Source organism: Fusarium poae, chromosome 1 (assembly GCF_019609905.1).
Source record: "Fusarium poae strain DAOMC 252244 chromosome 1, whole genome shotgun sequence".
In the NCBI taxonomy this organism is placed as follows: Eukaryota; Fungi; Ascomycota; class Sordariomycetes; order Hypocreales; family Nectriaceae; genus Fusarium; species Fusarium poae.
The window spans coordinates 3609822-3625146 of record NC_058399.1 but is presented as its reverse complement, the minus strand read 5'-3'; the positions used below and the strand labels follow the sequence as shown (position 1 = coordinate 3625146).

At 47.0% G+C, this 15325-nt stretch overlaps 5 protein-coding genes and 1 non-coding gene across 6 annotated transcripts; 1 reads left to right on the top strand and 5 right to left on the bottom strand.

Moving 5' to 3' along the window:
* Positions 1-579: 579 nt before the first annotated feature.
* FPOAC1_001187 (uncharacterized protein) lies at positions 580-1794 on the bottom strand (the record flags this gene model as incomplete). Its single annotated transcript, XM_044845792.1, has 1 exon — positions 580-1794. One exon carries the CDS (start codon positions 1792-1794, stop codon positions 580-582), a length of 1215 nt encoding a protein of 404 aa, XP_044711708.1.
* Positions 1795-2051: 257 nt separating this feature from the next.
* On the top strand, positions 2052-4514 carry FPOAC1_001186 (uncharacterized protein; the record flags this gene model as incomplete). Its single annotated transcript, XM_044845791.1, has 1 exon — positions 2052-4514. One exon carries the CDS (start codon positions 2052-2054, stop codon positions 4512-4514), a length of 2463 nt encoding a protein of 820 aa, XP_044711707.1.
* A 988-nt stretch (positions 4515-5502) lies between these two features.
* Positions 5503-6259, bottom strand: FPOAC1_001185 (uncharacterized protein; the record flags this gene model as incomplete). The annotated part of the gene is made up of 2 exons (XM_044845790.1): positions 5503-5807; positions 5863-6259. The coding sequence occupies 2 exons, from the start codon at positions 6257-6259 to the stop codon at positions 5503-5505; spliced, it is 702 nt and encodes a 233-aa protein (XP_044711706.1).
* A 1348-nt stretch (positions 6260-7607) lies between these two features.
* FPOAC1_001184 (uncharacterized protein) lies at positions 7608-9996 on the bottom strand (the record flags this gene model as incomplete). The annotated part of the gene is made up of 5 exons (XM_044845789.1): positions 7608-7730; positions 7785-7901; positions 7953-8155; positions 8209-9769; positions 9895-9996. 5 exons carry the CDS (start codon positions 9994-9996, stop codon positions 7608-7610), a joined length of 2106 nt encoding a protein of 701 aa, XP_044711705.1.
* Positions 9997-11191: 1195 nt separating this feature from the next.
* FPOAC1_001183 (uncharacterized protein) lies at positions 11192-11842 on the bottom strand (the record flags this gene model as incomplete). Its single annotated transcript, XM_044845788.1, has 3 exons — positions 11192-11410; positions 11469-11663; positions 11714-11842. 3 exons carry the CDS (start codon positions 11840-11842, stop codon positions 11192-11194), a joined length of 543 nt encoding a protein of 180 aa, XP_044711704.1.
* A 295-nt stretch (positions 11843-12137) lies between these two features.
* Positions 12138-12209, bottom strand: FPOAC1_001182. Its single transcript has one exon. It is a non-coding gene; the product is annotated as a tRNA-Asp (tRNA).
* Positions 12210-15325: the final 3116 nt, after the last annotated feature.

Here is a 15325-nt window from a genome sequence, read left to right as displayed (position 1 = left end):
GTCCTCAACGGAAGACAGGCTATATGTCCGGCGACAATTGACAAGATCGAGAAAATGGTCACGTGACCAGCTGTAACCGACCTTCGGAGGGTACTTGCGGAGGTCATCAGTTGTATCAAAGTCACTTTTGCCCCACAAAACGGATGTGATTTTGTACAGACGTATCGTGCCGATCAGGGCGTTTACACAAGAGGGCCCTCAGGGTATTAGAAAAATTGGCCGCTGGAAGCATAAGAGATAAAATTAGTAGGCCACTTTATGATTCTTAGACTCTAGCTCTTAGACTAATTATTTTTATAACCTAAAGACTTAGGAGGTCATTTTTTCTAATACCCACTAGAGGGCCTCCATAAGGTACAAGGAAAATTAGACGTTGGAAGCATAAGAGACGACATTAGTATATCACTTCCTTGTAACTACCTAGGTAGGTAGGCAAGACTCTTGGGTTGTTTATTACTCAAGACTTGGGAAGTCTGATTTTCTTTCTGCAATTCACTAGAGCGGCGCCGTGACCGATGAGAACAGGTAATTATCGTTGATTTGCGAAGCTTGAATAGAAATCTATTACTCTTAAAACTTTTACGCTATCTTTCTTCCAACATTGCCAACGCCAGTACCCTTAACTGAAACAATAATGTCATTTGTATCGTCTCCAACATCCCTCAATCCCCAACTGCTTGCGCCAAATGTCCTCAGGTCTCTCGCAAGAATAACCATCTCCTCGTTTCCAAGCACCTCCCGACCAATCCTAAGACGGCCCACATCCTCTGATCCCATAGCCATAAGGATGAGCATCGTCTTTGCCGAAACCTGGGTAGCACAACCGCCTTGTGAGATGGTTTCGAGAAGTTGGTAGGCGCATTGCTTGCCAATGTCCTCAGGGACAACACCACCCTGAGCCGGCACAACGACATCTGCTGAGTAGAGAACACCGACAGCGCTTGACTCGGCGACCAAGCTCAGACCAAAACCAATTCCGAGGCGCCTCTTGCTTCCTGCCTTGTCGCCTGTAGGCACCAGGGGTGCCTGGTCGTACTGCGCAGCGATATGGATGTCAGGTACCAAGGGGTTCAGGACCTCGCGGGCTGAGTGAATCATGCGGGCATTGTTGGAAGCAGACACTCCAGTGCAGTACGCGACACCGCGAATGCGCTTTATCCGGCCGGGGCTTCGGTTGAGATGCAGAGTCTTTGGTAATCGCACTTGGCTTGCGAATCGCAGCTCGACGCAGCCACCGCCGCCCTTTCCACCAGGTCCAGCGCAAGATCGTTGAAGAACCCTGAGTTCTATACGCGCGGGAGGGATTCCATACAGGGCGAAAAGAGGAAGAATAGCTGTTCGGAATGAATCGACCGAGATGTCGCCAGTCTCGGTAGATGATGTGATGACTCCAGGTCCCGTAAATCTAACATTCATGTGCGCTTTAGAGAAGGGTGCCAGCAAGCACAGAGGCATAAGGAAGTAGGTGATTCCGCGAGTGTTGTTGACAGATATGTTGTGGTTAATGACATCGCCATCAGAGGCACCAAAACCGGCGATAGTTCCGGTGATCAGGCCAGGGTGATATGTAATGGTTGTACCGGTGTACGAAATCTGCATTGAGCTGCCATTGGTGACAGCCTCGAGGAGGCGCAAGAAAGAAATCTCATGGGGAGCGAGACCAGGATTCGTAGGTGACGAGCTTCGGATCTTGGCGATATGAATCGGTCGACCGGTGAGAGTCGACAGAACCAAACGCTGCGTAAATGACCGATGCCCTGAGAATCGGAGGAATTCTGGCGTAGAATTCGACATTTTGCTGCTGTTCGGCTGGGTATATGGAGTCGCAATATTTCCAGCCCGCCGCCAAAGTCCAGGCAAAAATTAATTTTCTGCCGTCGGAAAAGTTATTGCTGTATATAAAGGGAAGGCGGTGAGGTCTACCTCTCCGAATTCTTTTGTAAGTGGCAGATTTACAGGCACATCTTATCGATAACCACTGAAAAAGGTTCGACGTCCAGTCCCTCCAAACTTCAACTTCACATTGGCGCCTTATGAATTGAAAATTGAGAATGGCGGGCCGACCGCTTTTACGAGAGCTACGATCCAGCAATGAAACAATATGCCGATCCTGTCGTCTGGCGATCCGACAACGACCTACACAACGAATAGCGGCAGCATATAGTACCAAATCCACAGCGAAACAGTACATCGATGATGATGCAACACGGAAACCTACCAAATTCGAACTCAAACAGTACATTGACCGAATAAAATCTCTTCGAAACCCAGCCAAGGATGACAAAGAATCGTTCAGCGTGCGATTCTTTGAACAAAACGACAACAAGAGGACAGAGCTTTTTGGTGAGGAAGCTTTTGACGACTCACTCAATGAAGTGGATACATCAGGCTTGAAGGAAGCTCTCTTGGAGATCAAGGACGATATCGGCGGAAAAGACGAAAAGGCGGCCTTCCAAGATGTGGTCGACCAACTTGGAAACGAGTGGCATAGAATGAAGTCGGCAGATGATCTGGAAAGAATTATTGCAAAGTTGGATGCCTATACAGCTGCGATCGATAAAGAAATCGACAAAACTGGTGCAGATTTACCCAAGGAGTTGTTGGAGAAGCTGGATACAGAACTTCCAGGATTGCCCGGCCTTGGATCTCTTGGTTCTCGAGTAACGTTCCCTCAAATTCCAGAGAAGCCGTGGACGAACAACCAACGGAGGAAGATCGCTCGTCTCAACACTATTCTATCCCAAGTCGCCAGGAATTATCGCAGAGGTATCAAACTTACTACCAAGACAGTACAAGGCGTGTACAAAAACTATCACTCGGCTAGACTCTCTCTTGCTCATGGCTGGAGTCATGTTCCTCTCGAAGTTTGGGATTTGCTATGGAAGATATTTTCAGTAGATGAATCTGTCAACATCCATCGTCTTTCACATATCGCACTTCTTGCTCGCGACATGAGCGAGGCCAGAGTTACTCTGAGCCCTGATCAACAGCTCTTGACAATCGAGGCTGTGTTTGTTGATGGGTGGGAGTCGAAGGCCATTGAGAACTGGAAGCGATGCATGGGCACGTTGGGTGACGAAAACGCCGAGACATTTCAGGAGTTCTGGGAGCTTGGTGTGAGAATGTACTGTCGCACGGGAGATTTAGACCAGGCGCAGCGAGCCATTGGCAAGCTGATTCAAAAACAATCTGATCCTCGAATTCTGATGCCTATCATCCGGACGTGGTCTGAGCTTGGTACAAAAGACGGCAAGGAGAAAGCTTGGGCAGCATACCGTCAGCTGCGCGAGCTTCTGGGTGAACGCATGGAGCTCACCGACTATGACCAAGTCATATCCTACTTCCTGACTACGAACCAGACCGAGAACGGTCTATATGCTTTCGTTGACATGATGAGCGATGGCAAGATCGACTTGAGGCAGCAAAAACGTCTGCCTTCAGTTGTGGGAAACAAGTTCTTCTTTGGAAAGTGGCTGAAGAGATTGATTGGCGCGGGCGACCTGAATGGAGCCCACAGCGTCGTAGAGTTCATGGGCCAGAAAGGCATCGAGCCAGCTCCTGTTCAGCTGAACGGTCTTATTGCAGCATGGCAACGCGCGGGAGGTGTCGAGGACCTCGAGAAAGCGGACAAGATGGCTTGGGGCATGATTGACGCCCGGATTGAATTCGTCAAGGCTAGGAAAAAAGCCACAGATTTACTGGATGAGCTCCCACGCAAAGTCAATCCTCAGGCTCTACCGCGAGCGACGCTAGAGACCTTCTCACTATTGGCAGAGAACTACCGTCTACGAGATTTGCACGATCGCATCCTCATGCTCTGGGACGCCTTTCGTGAAGCAGAGATGAAGGCCGACTCGTTCGTCATCAACCAACTTCTCGAATCATATATTCAAGCAGGACAATTTCCACAAGCGTTGGAACTATATCAGACGCTCGTGGTGGAGAAGGGCGTCGAGCCTGATCCTTTCACGTTTAGCGCACTGTGGAAGACCCTTTCTGTCAACCGACTGCACACCACAGCCGGCCCTGTCGCTGGTCAGGTCGAGCAAACCCGAACCATGTTTGCCGAGACAATCAAGTTTCAGCACATCTTTCTGCCTGGCGGTATGGACGGTCAGCTTGCTCGCAAGATCCTACACACATTCCGTCGTATCAAGGATAATGTCGGTCTTGTCGTTGCGTTGACGACACTTCGAGAGGGTTTTCGCTTTCTTCCTCCCGAGACGCTTGTCCTCGAGATGGTTCTGGAGACTACGAAGTTAGCATGGGATTCTCCCACTCAACGACGTCGTCTCACGAACGCCAAGCGCGATCTCGATCAAAGTCTCGCCGCCTCGGCCGATGGTAATGGCTCAAGTCTCGAAAACGAGCGTCGTGCTGAAGCTCTGTTCGAATACCTGCAGAGACAGTACTGGCCTACTGAGGGTGATGAAGCTTACAAGTCAAAATTATTCAAAGAGGCGGCGGCACAGATGGGAGTGTACGATTTGTTGAAAAAGAGTGTAAAACAGTAAAATAGGGGAGCATTATAACGGCGCTTGGGAAATCACGAACCATCTCCTGACGATATTACAACATGTATATTAGCATAGAGGGCCATGACATGCCTATGGAATCTTGTGTCAAAACGAGGTGGAACATTGTCTCAAGGAATAAGTGATAGAGTAAACCGCATTTGAATAACTCGCTGTTGTATAGGGTGACATTCGGCCCTCGGGCTAGCTTAACTTATCATTTCAAGTAATACTCCATCCCAATTCACAGTAGCCCAGAATCGCCTTTCAGATTCTCAGTCCTATTCCAGGCAGAATGTAGAGGCGATCCTCAGGGTATTAGAAAAATTAGCCACTAGAAGCATAAGAGATAAAATTAGTAGGCCACTTTATGATCCTTAGACTATAGCTCTTAGACTATTTATTTTTGTAACCTAAACTCAGGAGGTCATTCTTTCTGCTACCCACTAGGCGATCCCCTATGCCTTGGATTACCAAGTTGATGTGGTTCAATATACCTTGAAGCACAACGACATGCATCTTATCGTTTTCAATCCTACTAGGTATCTTGATCTTGTTTTATTTTTAAAAACTGGTTACAGGCTAACAGGATAAGGAAAGACCGTCGATTCTAGTGTCTTCACTGACTCTCACGGCGGCTCTCACGAAGGTCCAGGGGGTGGTCTATGGACAGTATACAGCCAGACAAAGGACAGAGAAGACACGCATAAATGTCAACCTATGTAGCTATCAGTAAATCAGTTCGAACCCATAGTCTGCCAGATTTTATCTTCTTTATTATTTGAACTAAAAATTCAACTTGATACTCAAGGAAGGCCAAGATACTTCTTTTTACCCCCCTTGCTCAATCTTCCTTTCCACCTTGAAGAACGCCATCGCTATGCAAAACAAATCAAGATCTAATCACTATTGTCACTGTTATCGCCCCAAGTCCCATAGTTCCGCTGTGTCCGGCCCTTTAGATCTGAAAAGAGTTGGGTGTCTCCCCTTAAGACAAGTCCATCGTGTCGTCCTGATCTATGCGGTCGCCTACGGAGCTGAGACCTGACTCATCGTCGCTAGCGTGGCCGTTCTGTTGAGGTGCTTGTTGCTGTGGAGGTTGGTCTCTGTCCTCCTGTTGGTCTTCACTAGGTGTCGGGCTGCTCTGTGGTGACGCGCGATTGAAAATCCATTCTGCGATTGTAGTCTCTGGGCCACCTTCAACTTGGATCTCGCCTGTGTCGTGTCCGCGGCCGAGTATGGTTCCGTGGTACTTTGCGTCCTCGCCAGTTTTGCTGTGCTTCTTCTTGAGAGCTGTGAAGGCTTGTTGTTAGTACGATTGCTGGATGCACAGCGTTGCAGGACTTACCATTAAGATAATCTGTGGCGTCTGTTTCACCATCTCCGCTGCCAACCTCCATCATCTCCTTCATGCGCTGTCCAGCGAACCATGCCATGAACTCTTCTACTCCCCGCAGATCCTCCTCACCGCGCCACATCTCCTCTGTGGGAACGCGCTCTGGCATTATGGCGCCAGCATCCTGTAGCGCCATTCGTATATCCGCTATAGTGAAGTCGGCGGTGTCGCCTTGGTTGTGAGCAGCATGGTCGGCGGTGCTCTGGCAAAGTAGCGACAGGTATCGAGCCGCGAGGTCAGTCAGGGAGTCAAGCACGGCTGGGCGCGTCGAATGGTAGCCCGTAGAGCGAAGGATTTGGAGGATAGAAGGGCGAAGGAGCGCGTGAAAAAGAGACGGTGGCGTCGTCATGTTTGTATGAAATCTGATGAGCCCTCTGGTTTTGTAGATGAATTGGTTCGTTTCTGTTTGGTCGCTCAGCTTGCGATGTTGTAAATCTTCTTGTTTGGAGCTATTGGATTCGTTCGTTTCGGTGTCGTGGTAGCTGAACTGAGCTTGGTTTGGCCGTCATCGAGTATCCTGGAGGAGGAGGACCTCGCAGCGCATTATCCGAACAATGCGCTTAGCAATTGTTCAAGAAACGTATGAAAGCTGCTTGCGATGAAGCTTCTTAATTGTTTGAAGTTGGCCCGGGCCCGTTTGGGTGAAGTGCAGATCTGAGAATAGCTTGCGAAACAATAGCCCGTTAACGAAAAAGAGTGGAGACTTGCTACCTCAATAGAACTTACTACAGCATATAACTAATACTGAGAGCCAATGTGTATAATAGGGCAACCTATTATGCAGGATAAGACTTTCAACCATTTCATGAAGAAATAAGATGCTCTAAAACAGTGGACTTTTGGTAGAAAAAAACAATATCATAGGGCCACAAGGCCATGGCAGGCACTCTCTTCTTCCTTACCCGACAAAGCCACCAGGTTACGAAAAGGATAAACAAGCAACGATGCAAGTTGTTTCGCCCTCAGGGTGTCAGAAGAATTGGCTGCTAGAAGCATAAGGGACGAAATCAGTAGGTCAGCTTATACTCTTAAGACTATAGCTCTTAGGCTATTTATTTTTATACCCTAAGCCCCAGGAGGCCAACTTTTCTACTACCCAGTAGCCCGCCCCCAACATATAACGTACATGAGCTAACCCAGATCATAGTCACGATGTCGGTTGCATATCGCCGTACCAATAGGGCAACCTATAGAATAACGAATCAATAGAAGATAAATAGTTGCAGAAATCTAATTATTAAATATATCGTCCCTGTTTAAAACCTGGGGATACGTAACTCTCCCTAACCTCAGATCATAAGATGGGACATTAACAGCGGACAATACTCTTAACGTCAGAGTGTTCAATAGATGAAAAGTGCCCCAACTATTCGTTAGTTTTTTCAGCAAAACTATATCTTCATAAAGTTATACATGCTACTATTCTAGTGAGTTATAGAAAAAATAAACCCCCCAAGTCTTAGGTTATAAAAATAAATAGTCTTAGAACTATGAGTATAAAGTAGTCTACTAATTTCGTCTCTTAGTCTTACAGCGGCTAATTTATCTAATACCCTGACCATTCATTATTATCCTGCTGTTAACGCTATCTGCTAACCCATTGTACAAGTACGCTTGGTTATAATAGTACGACCTCCCCAAATATTCATGCATTCAGAGTTCATGCCAGTTCATGCCCCGACCATGGCCATTTGTATCTATATGGTCATCTCCCCGGTCTTCTTATCTAGATTTCCCTCGTCAGAAATACCACTGTACTTGTTGATCCACTCCAGAACCTCTCGATGCCAAACGAGTGAATTCTCGGGCTTCAAAACCCACTGCATCGACTATCAGTAAATAGTCCAGTCAATTGCAAAACAGGTGGAACTTACGTGGTTCTCATCAGGGAACATGACAAACTTGCTTGGCACCTTGCGAGCCTGTAAAACGTTGAACATGGCCAATCCTTCTGAGATAGGCAGTCGGTAATCGAGTTCGTTGTGAATGACCTGCAGTACGGTTACAATGTGTTCAATCAATCGGCTTCCTGCTATACTTACCAGCTCAGGAGTGGCCCAGTTGCCAGTGTGTCGAGATGGATCCCACTTCTCATATCCAGCACGATTCTCCCAGAGTGTTCCGCCAAAGTCGTGCTCAGGGAAGAAGAGCTCTTCAGTAGACCATTGACTTTGAGTCGAGAAAACACCATCATGACAAACCAAAGCCTTGAACTTTCGTCCTAGGTCATGTCCCTGTATCCAATCTGCCCACTTGTTAGAATACCATACAGTTTCACAATGCAGCATCGAAACTCACTAATCATGTATCCGCCATACGAAGCTCCCAATGCAACCGCGCGGTCGGTGTCCACATAATCGACATGCTTCTCGAGGAACTCAAAACACTTCACCAGATCATCGTACGGAGCGCCTCCCCAGTTCTTAGCAATAGCATCAACGTGAGCTTGCCCGTATCCGGTGCTTCCAGTTGGATTAGGGCAAACTGCTACATAACCCTGCTCAGCAAATATGGCAGGGTTCCAGCGAGTGCTCCAATCATCCGTCCAAGCTGACTGAGGTCCGCCATGGATCAAGAAAGCCAACGGATACTTCTTGGACTTGTCAAAGTTGGAAGGAAGCATGACCAGGGCGTGGTTGTCGTAACCAGTAGAGCCAGGATACCAGATCTCCGTGGCCTGTGACTTGGAGAGACCGAAGGTTTTACCATTCTTAGAGCTGGCTGAGATCACCTTGACCGATTTGGACTCAGGGTTCAGGATGCCGTAGCTAGAGTTCTCGACACGCGAACGAGTTGTTATAAAAAGGGAGTCACTGTCAGCTAGAGTGTGAGCTTCCACGACGCTCCCATCTTCGTGGATGGGTTCAGGAAGGTTGCGAGCTTCAAGTGTGTCAGCCGGTAGTTTCCAGAGCATTGATCGCCCATGCTTCTCAGCCGCGACGTATAGCTCCTTGTCGTCTTTTCTCCAAACAATCCAGTCAGGTCTCAAATCCCAACCACCCTCGTCATCATCTGTCTGGTAAAACTCTTGAACATTGCTCAAATCGGTAACATCAGGAATCATCAAGAGTCTGGTCTTGTCGGATTCATACTGCTGATTCTTCATTCTGGTAAACGCAAGCTTCTTTCCGTCATTTGAAAAGGTTGGCGCACTGCTGTATCCCCGCAGTCGTCCGGTTTTAACAATCTGGGGCTTAGGGGCCTTCTCTGTCCAAGACTTGATAGGCACGTAGTAAAGATCGGTCTTGGTGTTTCGTGCTGGGTTCAGCTCGGGGTCTTTTGAAACGAAAGCAATGCCATTCTCGCATATATCAAAGTCTCCAGCACCACCAAAAGGAGGAACTGGAGAGCTTAGCTTAGTACCTTCTAGGAGGTTGGTGAGGCTCGAATTCTCAAGTAGCCATCTGCCGTTCTTTTTGGTGAGCACACCGTACCAGAGTGAGTTTTGGTTTTCGGTGTTCCATGAATCCCAGTGGCGAACAAAGAGGCTGGTATAGATCTTGGCTGAAGTGTGCGTCTTAGGCTGAGTCGCTTGCCAATACATATCGCCTTTCGGGGTAGTCAAGGAGGAGCAAACGAATGCGATCTTGCCCTCCGAAAGAACCTTGGTCTTGGGATTGGAAATGCCTCCAGCAAAATACTGAATCATGCGCGGTTCAAACTTCTCCAGGACGTGTGCATAGTAAAGCGAGGAAATGCCATTGTCGTTTGTCCTGATAAAGGCGACTTCTTCCTCTCCAATCCAGAAGGGAGAGCTGTCATGCGCGGACTCAGTGATGACATGAGAAGAATCATCCTTAATGTTGAGGACGCGGATCTGTGACGAACCAGAGTGTTTCTCGAATGAGTAGGAGGAGATCTAGCATAGGTGACGAAATTAGTATGTCAGTTTATGCTACTTAGGCTAGACTTTAGGCTATTTATTTTTGTATCCTAAAGCTTCGAGGCCAACTTCTCTGATAGATACCCTCTAGATTGACTTACAGTATAGAGAACAAGCTCGCCAGTGGAGTTGGGGACGCCTGTAGAACGGCGCGGGGCCGAAAGCAGCACCTCGGGTGTAAACCGGGTGGCCTGTCTTGTCATCTTAGAGATAGTATCCAGGATGAGAGATGGTAGTAGTCGATGAAGATGAAAAGGAATTGAAGTCAATGTTTTGGAAAGATTGAAAAGAGGAAAACCAGGAAGTGTTTTGTACAATTGAAGCCTGTACCTCTCTGGCCCCCTCTCGCTCTTGTTGCTGTTGTTGTTGCCGTTGCCCGCTCGGCCCCTCCCTTCCGCTGAATCCACCACTCGTGCTACCTTCCTTTACTATGCCTCAGGGTGTCAGAAAAATTAGCCACTATATACCGAAGAGACAAAATTAGTAGACTACTTTATGCTCTTTAAGCTATAGCTCTTAGACTATTTATTTTTGTGACCTAAGACTTAGGAGGTTATTTTTTCTATTACCTGCTAACCATGGTACCTTTTAACTTCTACTATACCAGAAGAGAGATCATCACTAAGGACAAGATACTGCGTTTAGTATTCAAAATTTTAGTCTAGGCTTTCTAGAAATCGAAATCCCTCCCTGGTAATTTTTTAATCATATCCAATCTCACTACCCCCACCATCACAATCATCTATACGGATATGATCATATCCATACTCGTCCAGTCCCTCTCCAAATCAGTGAGACCCCCACAGGAAACCATCCATGTTCGCTAGGGGATAAATAAGCCTTGAACAACGTCAGCTCACCATAATCTGGCCTAGCTCATCAACTCAGTACCAAACTGGGGTAGACACACGCAGTCCCAGCCTCAAATGAACCTTGTTGGCCGGCTGGCCGGGTCAAGACCAGCCTAAGTTACCAGCCATGTTTTACTTCCACAACATTGATCATTTACAACCCTTTGCCCAAAACACAAAGCAAAGCCGCCAGATCTCCCTGTTAACTCGCTGCTCACTCCATGTCTCTCGTTGGCGCCTGTCAAGGGGAGCATTCCAATTACAAGCGGTCTCTGCAACTACATTACCAAGACGTAATACTGGTATCTCAGCAACGAATGATGCTCCGCGGTAGATGCTTACCTACGGTTCAGCTTTCTAGGTATATCGGTGATTGGCCTCATATCCTTAGCAGAGACAACGCACCTTGTTACGTGTAATAAACCACAACCCCAAGAAAGGAGTATATTCTACCATTGTACCCTAACGCCATCCAGACCACGCTTCCAGTCGCATTTCTTATGTTTTAACGCCCAGTCCTATTATACACTACATTATTACGTGCATTTTATTTGCGCTGCGCTCCAAAATTCGTGCGCTTCTTGCTCGTTGATGTGTCATTTTCACTATCCTCATGCTCGACCGTCTTCTTCTTTGACTTGTTCACATTCTTAGCCGCTGTTGTAGATGTCGGCGTCGGATGGTTCGAAGGTCCGTCACGAAAAGCGGCAGAGGAAGGCGTCGCGCCAGCTGGTGTCGAACCCCCTGATCCCGGGGTGATGCCCTCCTATAGAAATGGTTAGTGTCGCATTCCCTTATGTTGACCAGCACTGTCTCAATCTTACCAGATTGTTTGGTCGGTATGAGATCGATGATCGCGAAAAGACTCGATTTTGTTCCATCGGGCCAACCTTTCGTCGCTGTGCTGCCGCGCCGCTCATGCCTTTCATGTAATTGTCGAAGCCTGTGATGATGTTGCCGCTTGGTGTACTGTCCAGGTAGATGGTTTCTTTCTGTGCGATACCGTCTTCAACTTGTGTCTACTAACAGGTCAGCAATTTACCATTGAGCACATTCAAACATCACGCACCAAGCGTCGCTCTAGAGCCCTACGCTTCTCAACCAAATCCCGAACTCTGGCTTGAGCCTTCTTGTATTCAGACATCGTCACTTGTCCGGTCCCAGCTCCAGTTCCGTTTGGTTGCTTTCTTTCAGCCATGCAGTTTTCCTCTATTGTGTTTTCCGATGAAGTTGGTTTTTTGAAGTGCGCGATGGATGGAAATGTTAATATGCAAGGTCGCGTTTCATCAACAAATGTCCAGGTTGGGTTGCCTCAGTTGAAATGGCGGGGCGCGTCAACATCAGTCACATTTTAGGCGCGTTAGACGCGGGCAAATCAGCACTCGTTTGCCTCAACACACTTTCTCAGTGTAACCAACCAAACTTACACAGAGTATCTATCGTAAGTTCCCATCATCAAAAAATCAAATCCTGCGTATCGCAGGTGGCTGGAACTCTCCCGCCGGGAATTGAACCCGGGTCTCAAGCGTGACAAGCTTGCATACTGACCACTATACTACGGAAGATAAACAATCTTATGATTGTTGTAGCTGGGGGGTTGTTGACGGCTGGTCCACTGTAGTTAGTAATATTCCCTTCTCGCTGTAAACGCAACTTGATCTATTATCCTTTGGTACCTACCTACCTTAGGGTATATGCCAAAGTCGGTGGCAAGCCGAGAGCTGTAGAAATGGTCTTTAATACAATAATAGTACCTACAATTCTATGCTGGCGACACGCTAAGCTTTCTCTCTGATCCCCATTTGGAAAAAGCGATATTAACGATATGGTGCTGGAAGGACTGTCCCACGACTTCATTAAGGGCCCACCAAAGTATCACCAAAGCCAGCACCACCATATTCAGTACTGAAGTCAGCAGGTGTATCTTATCGAAATCCCATGGTACGAAAAAGGCCTTCTATGCAAGTTGAGTTAGGACTGACATCAACTAGTATACCAGCTATAAAGGGGCAGTGTTCAAGGAGTGGTAGCTCCTTTCGGTAAATGCTTAATTTCCATGTCACCATGCCTATTAATATTTCAGGGCATCTTGGGTTTTTGGATGCAACTCTCGACTTGATGGATGACCGAGTTATTGTCTTGTTTATAACGTCCTGTTGGATACGCTTGAATTTCGTTCAACAAGAGTGCAGGCCAGTTGATATGCTCCCAACGTCGCGCATCTTACGCCATATAAGCACAAAGGCGACCATGGATTGGAAGAGACTGACGAAGCTGGTTAGGATGGACAGATGGAGCCTCCGCTGTTTGAGGCTGTCTTACTTATGGCAGATGGAAATGTATGATGTGGCGAAACATGACGGAGCTGAGGTTTGGTTACAGAAGAAGACAGAGATCAACGGCACAATCGCGACCTAGGGCAGCAAATACATACGGGTAAAGGCACTTAACTCCAATTCTAAGGCCTATCAAGTCAATGAAGCAAGACAGAACAAAAATAGGAAAGTAAACGATCGCTTTGCAATATCAAATAGTGTTGACTGAAATCTAGTCGAGGGTGCATCTCTATTGCACCATCCCATTTACTACAAAGATACAAACCAATCGACTACTTCCTCTCTCCATATCCAATTTCTTCTAAAAAGAAACATTCTGCGACAAATTCCTAACCGCACTCCCTGATCTAGGGCTGAAAGTATCGTAGGCAGCGAAGTCAGAGGTAAAAGAAGCGGCGAAGGATCGAAACCTAAAGACATTTTTCCTTTTGTTAACCCCACGTGAGCTTTACGGGTCAGCTAAGCAGATGTAGAGGCAAGAAAAACCCCGAAGGGAAAAAAAGGTAACTGACTCCTCTCCCTAAAGCTTCACCACTCAGATGGATGACACTTGTCTCTTCACCGCGCGCAACAAAGCTACATACGTCGCGCACTCTAGATATCTTGCAGTATTTTCATTATAAGATCTGCCTTACTAAGGAAGTTCTTACCTGGTGTAGGAGGATCATCAGTGATGAGACATAGCTGTGTATGTCGAACCGGGCTATGGCTTGGCGATGAAGCAACAGCGTTTAGTCTTCTGAGATGATGCCAAAAGGACTGGATGAAAGAGCGGAAGCACAATAACAAGGAATGGAAAATCGCTGACATGGAGGAGCAGGTGTGGCAAGATAGAGCTGAATGGTGTTGTGACGAGAGAAGAGAACAGCAGGAAGACAACTGATGTCTTGTCGGGGGATGAAGATGATGGGGAAGAACAAGAAGAAGAAGAGAACTGAGCTGAGAGTAGAGGAGTTTTTATGATCGAGCGTAGTAGGGATTGCACTTTCTATATCTTCTAACGATGAGGAGTGATTCTTATCTGAAGGATGACCCTCGTTGATCAGGTAGGAAGGAGGTCTCTTGTTCTAAGGGAATGAAGCTTGTTGTTGATACGTCTTTCCTCCTGCTGTCTTGACTACCAACGGAAACCCCGTCTCTTTTTTCCGTTTTCTTATCTACCTACTTAGCAATAACGGACTATAACGCAGCGGCTGTTGTTTTTATCTGTTCGTATTCTGTGAAGGCATAGAACCCGTATGGATGGAACCGCCATATGAGTTCGTAGATGGCATACCAGGCATGCGTTCTCAACTAAGGAGCAACTCCCAGCCTTGAACTTCGCTCTGACCTTCCAAATGACCCTTCACTTTTCAAGCCGCGACAATTGTGACCTCTTCAGCAAAGGGAATGACAGCACTACTCATCACATCACCGCCTTTCTTCGTCATCATGGCCAGAGCATCCTTTGCCTCAATTCTAGCGAGTTACGTGCCAAAATTGGCTTCTAGTCACATATTATTAAACTTAACTAGGTACATTTACTTTACATAAAACCAACTTGAGGGGGGGGGGGGGGGGACAATAACAAAAGAGATGTAACTTTCTCCTAACTTAAAAAGTACATAACATACCTTAGTACTTTTAGGAATTAGTACCTACCTACCTACCTACCTAGTATTCTACTTCCTCCTCCGTTCCTTCCTTCACGGTCATGAACATGTTTGAGGAAATGTGGAAGGCAATGACAACAGTTTACAATTAGGAAGGACATGTACCCTCCTTGGCTATTTCCTACATCGTAAAGAAAACTGGCTGGAGCTATTGACGATCAATTCACTCCATCCATAGCCCCTGGATATCATTATCTTATGACAAGATACACTTTACTAGGTATGTAGTTCCACAGTTTCATGTGATAATGACTCAAAATGAAGGACCCTATTTCCCCTCCCAAATCTCTCAAAGCTTCACCCCTTAGTAGGCGCGTGTGAACTAAAAGGGTAGAAGGGTAGACGCCCAGTATATTGGCTGGTATCTTATTGGAGAATCACCCAGTGCGCTGTGAAAGTCTTTACCTAGGTAATGAAGAAAGGCTATTACCCCCAGAGCTGGGGGCACACTGGTGGATATCTGAAAACGATAACCTATACCTCAAAAATCGGAGACCAAGGCAACGAAAATAGGACAACCTTGAACACGAGACAAGAACCTTACGGAAGACTGATGGTTGTTATCAACCATTGTAGCGGAGTTCGATGCAGGGGGTGACGCTGACATCCTCTATCAAGTCCGGGAGAGGTTGGTTTTGGTAATGGAAATATCGAGAAGCTGGCCGCTGAATGTAAGATATGGAAAATGGTAAA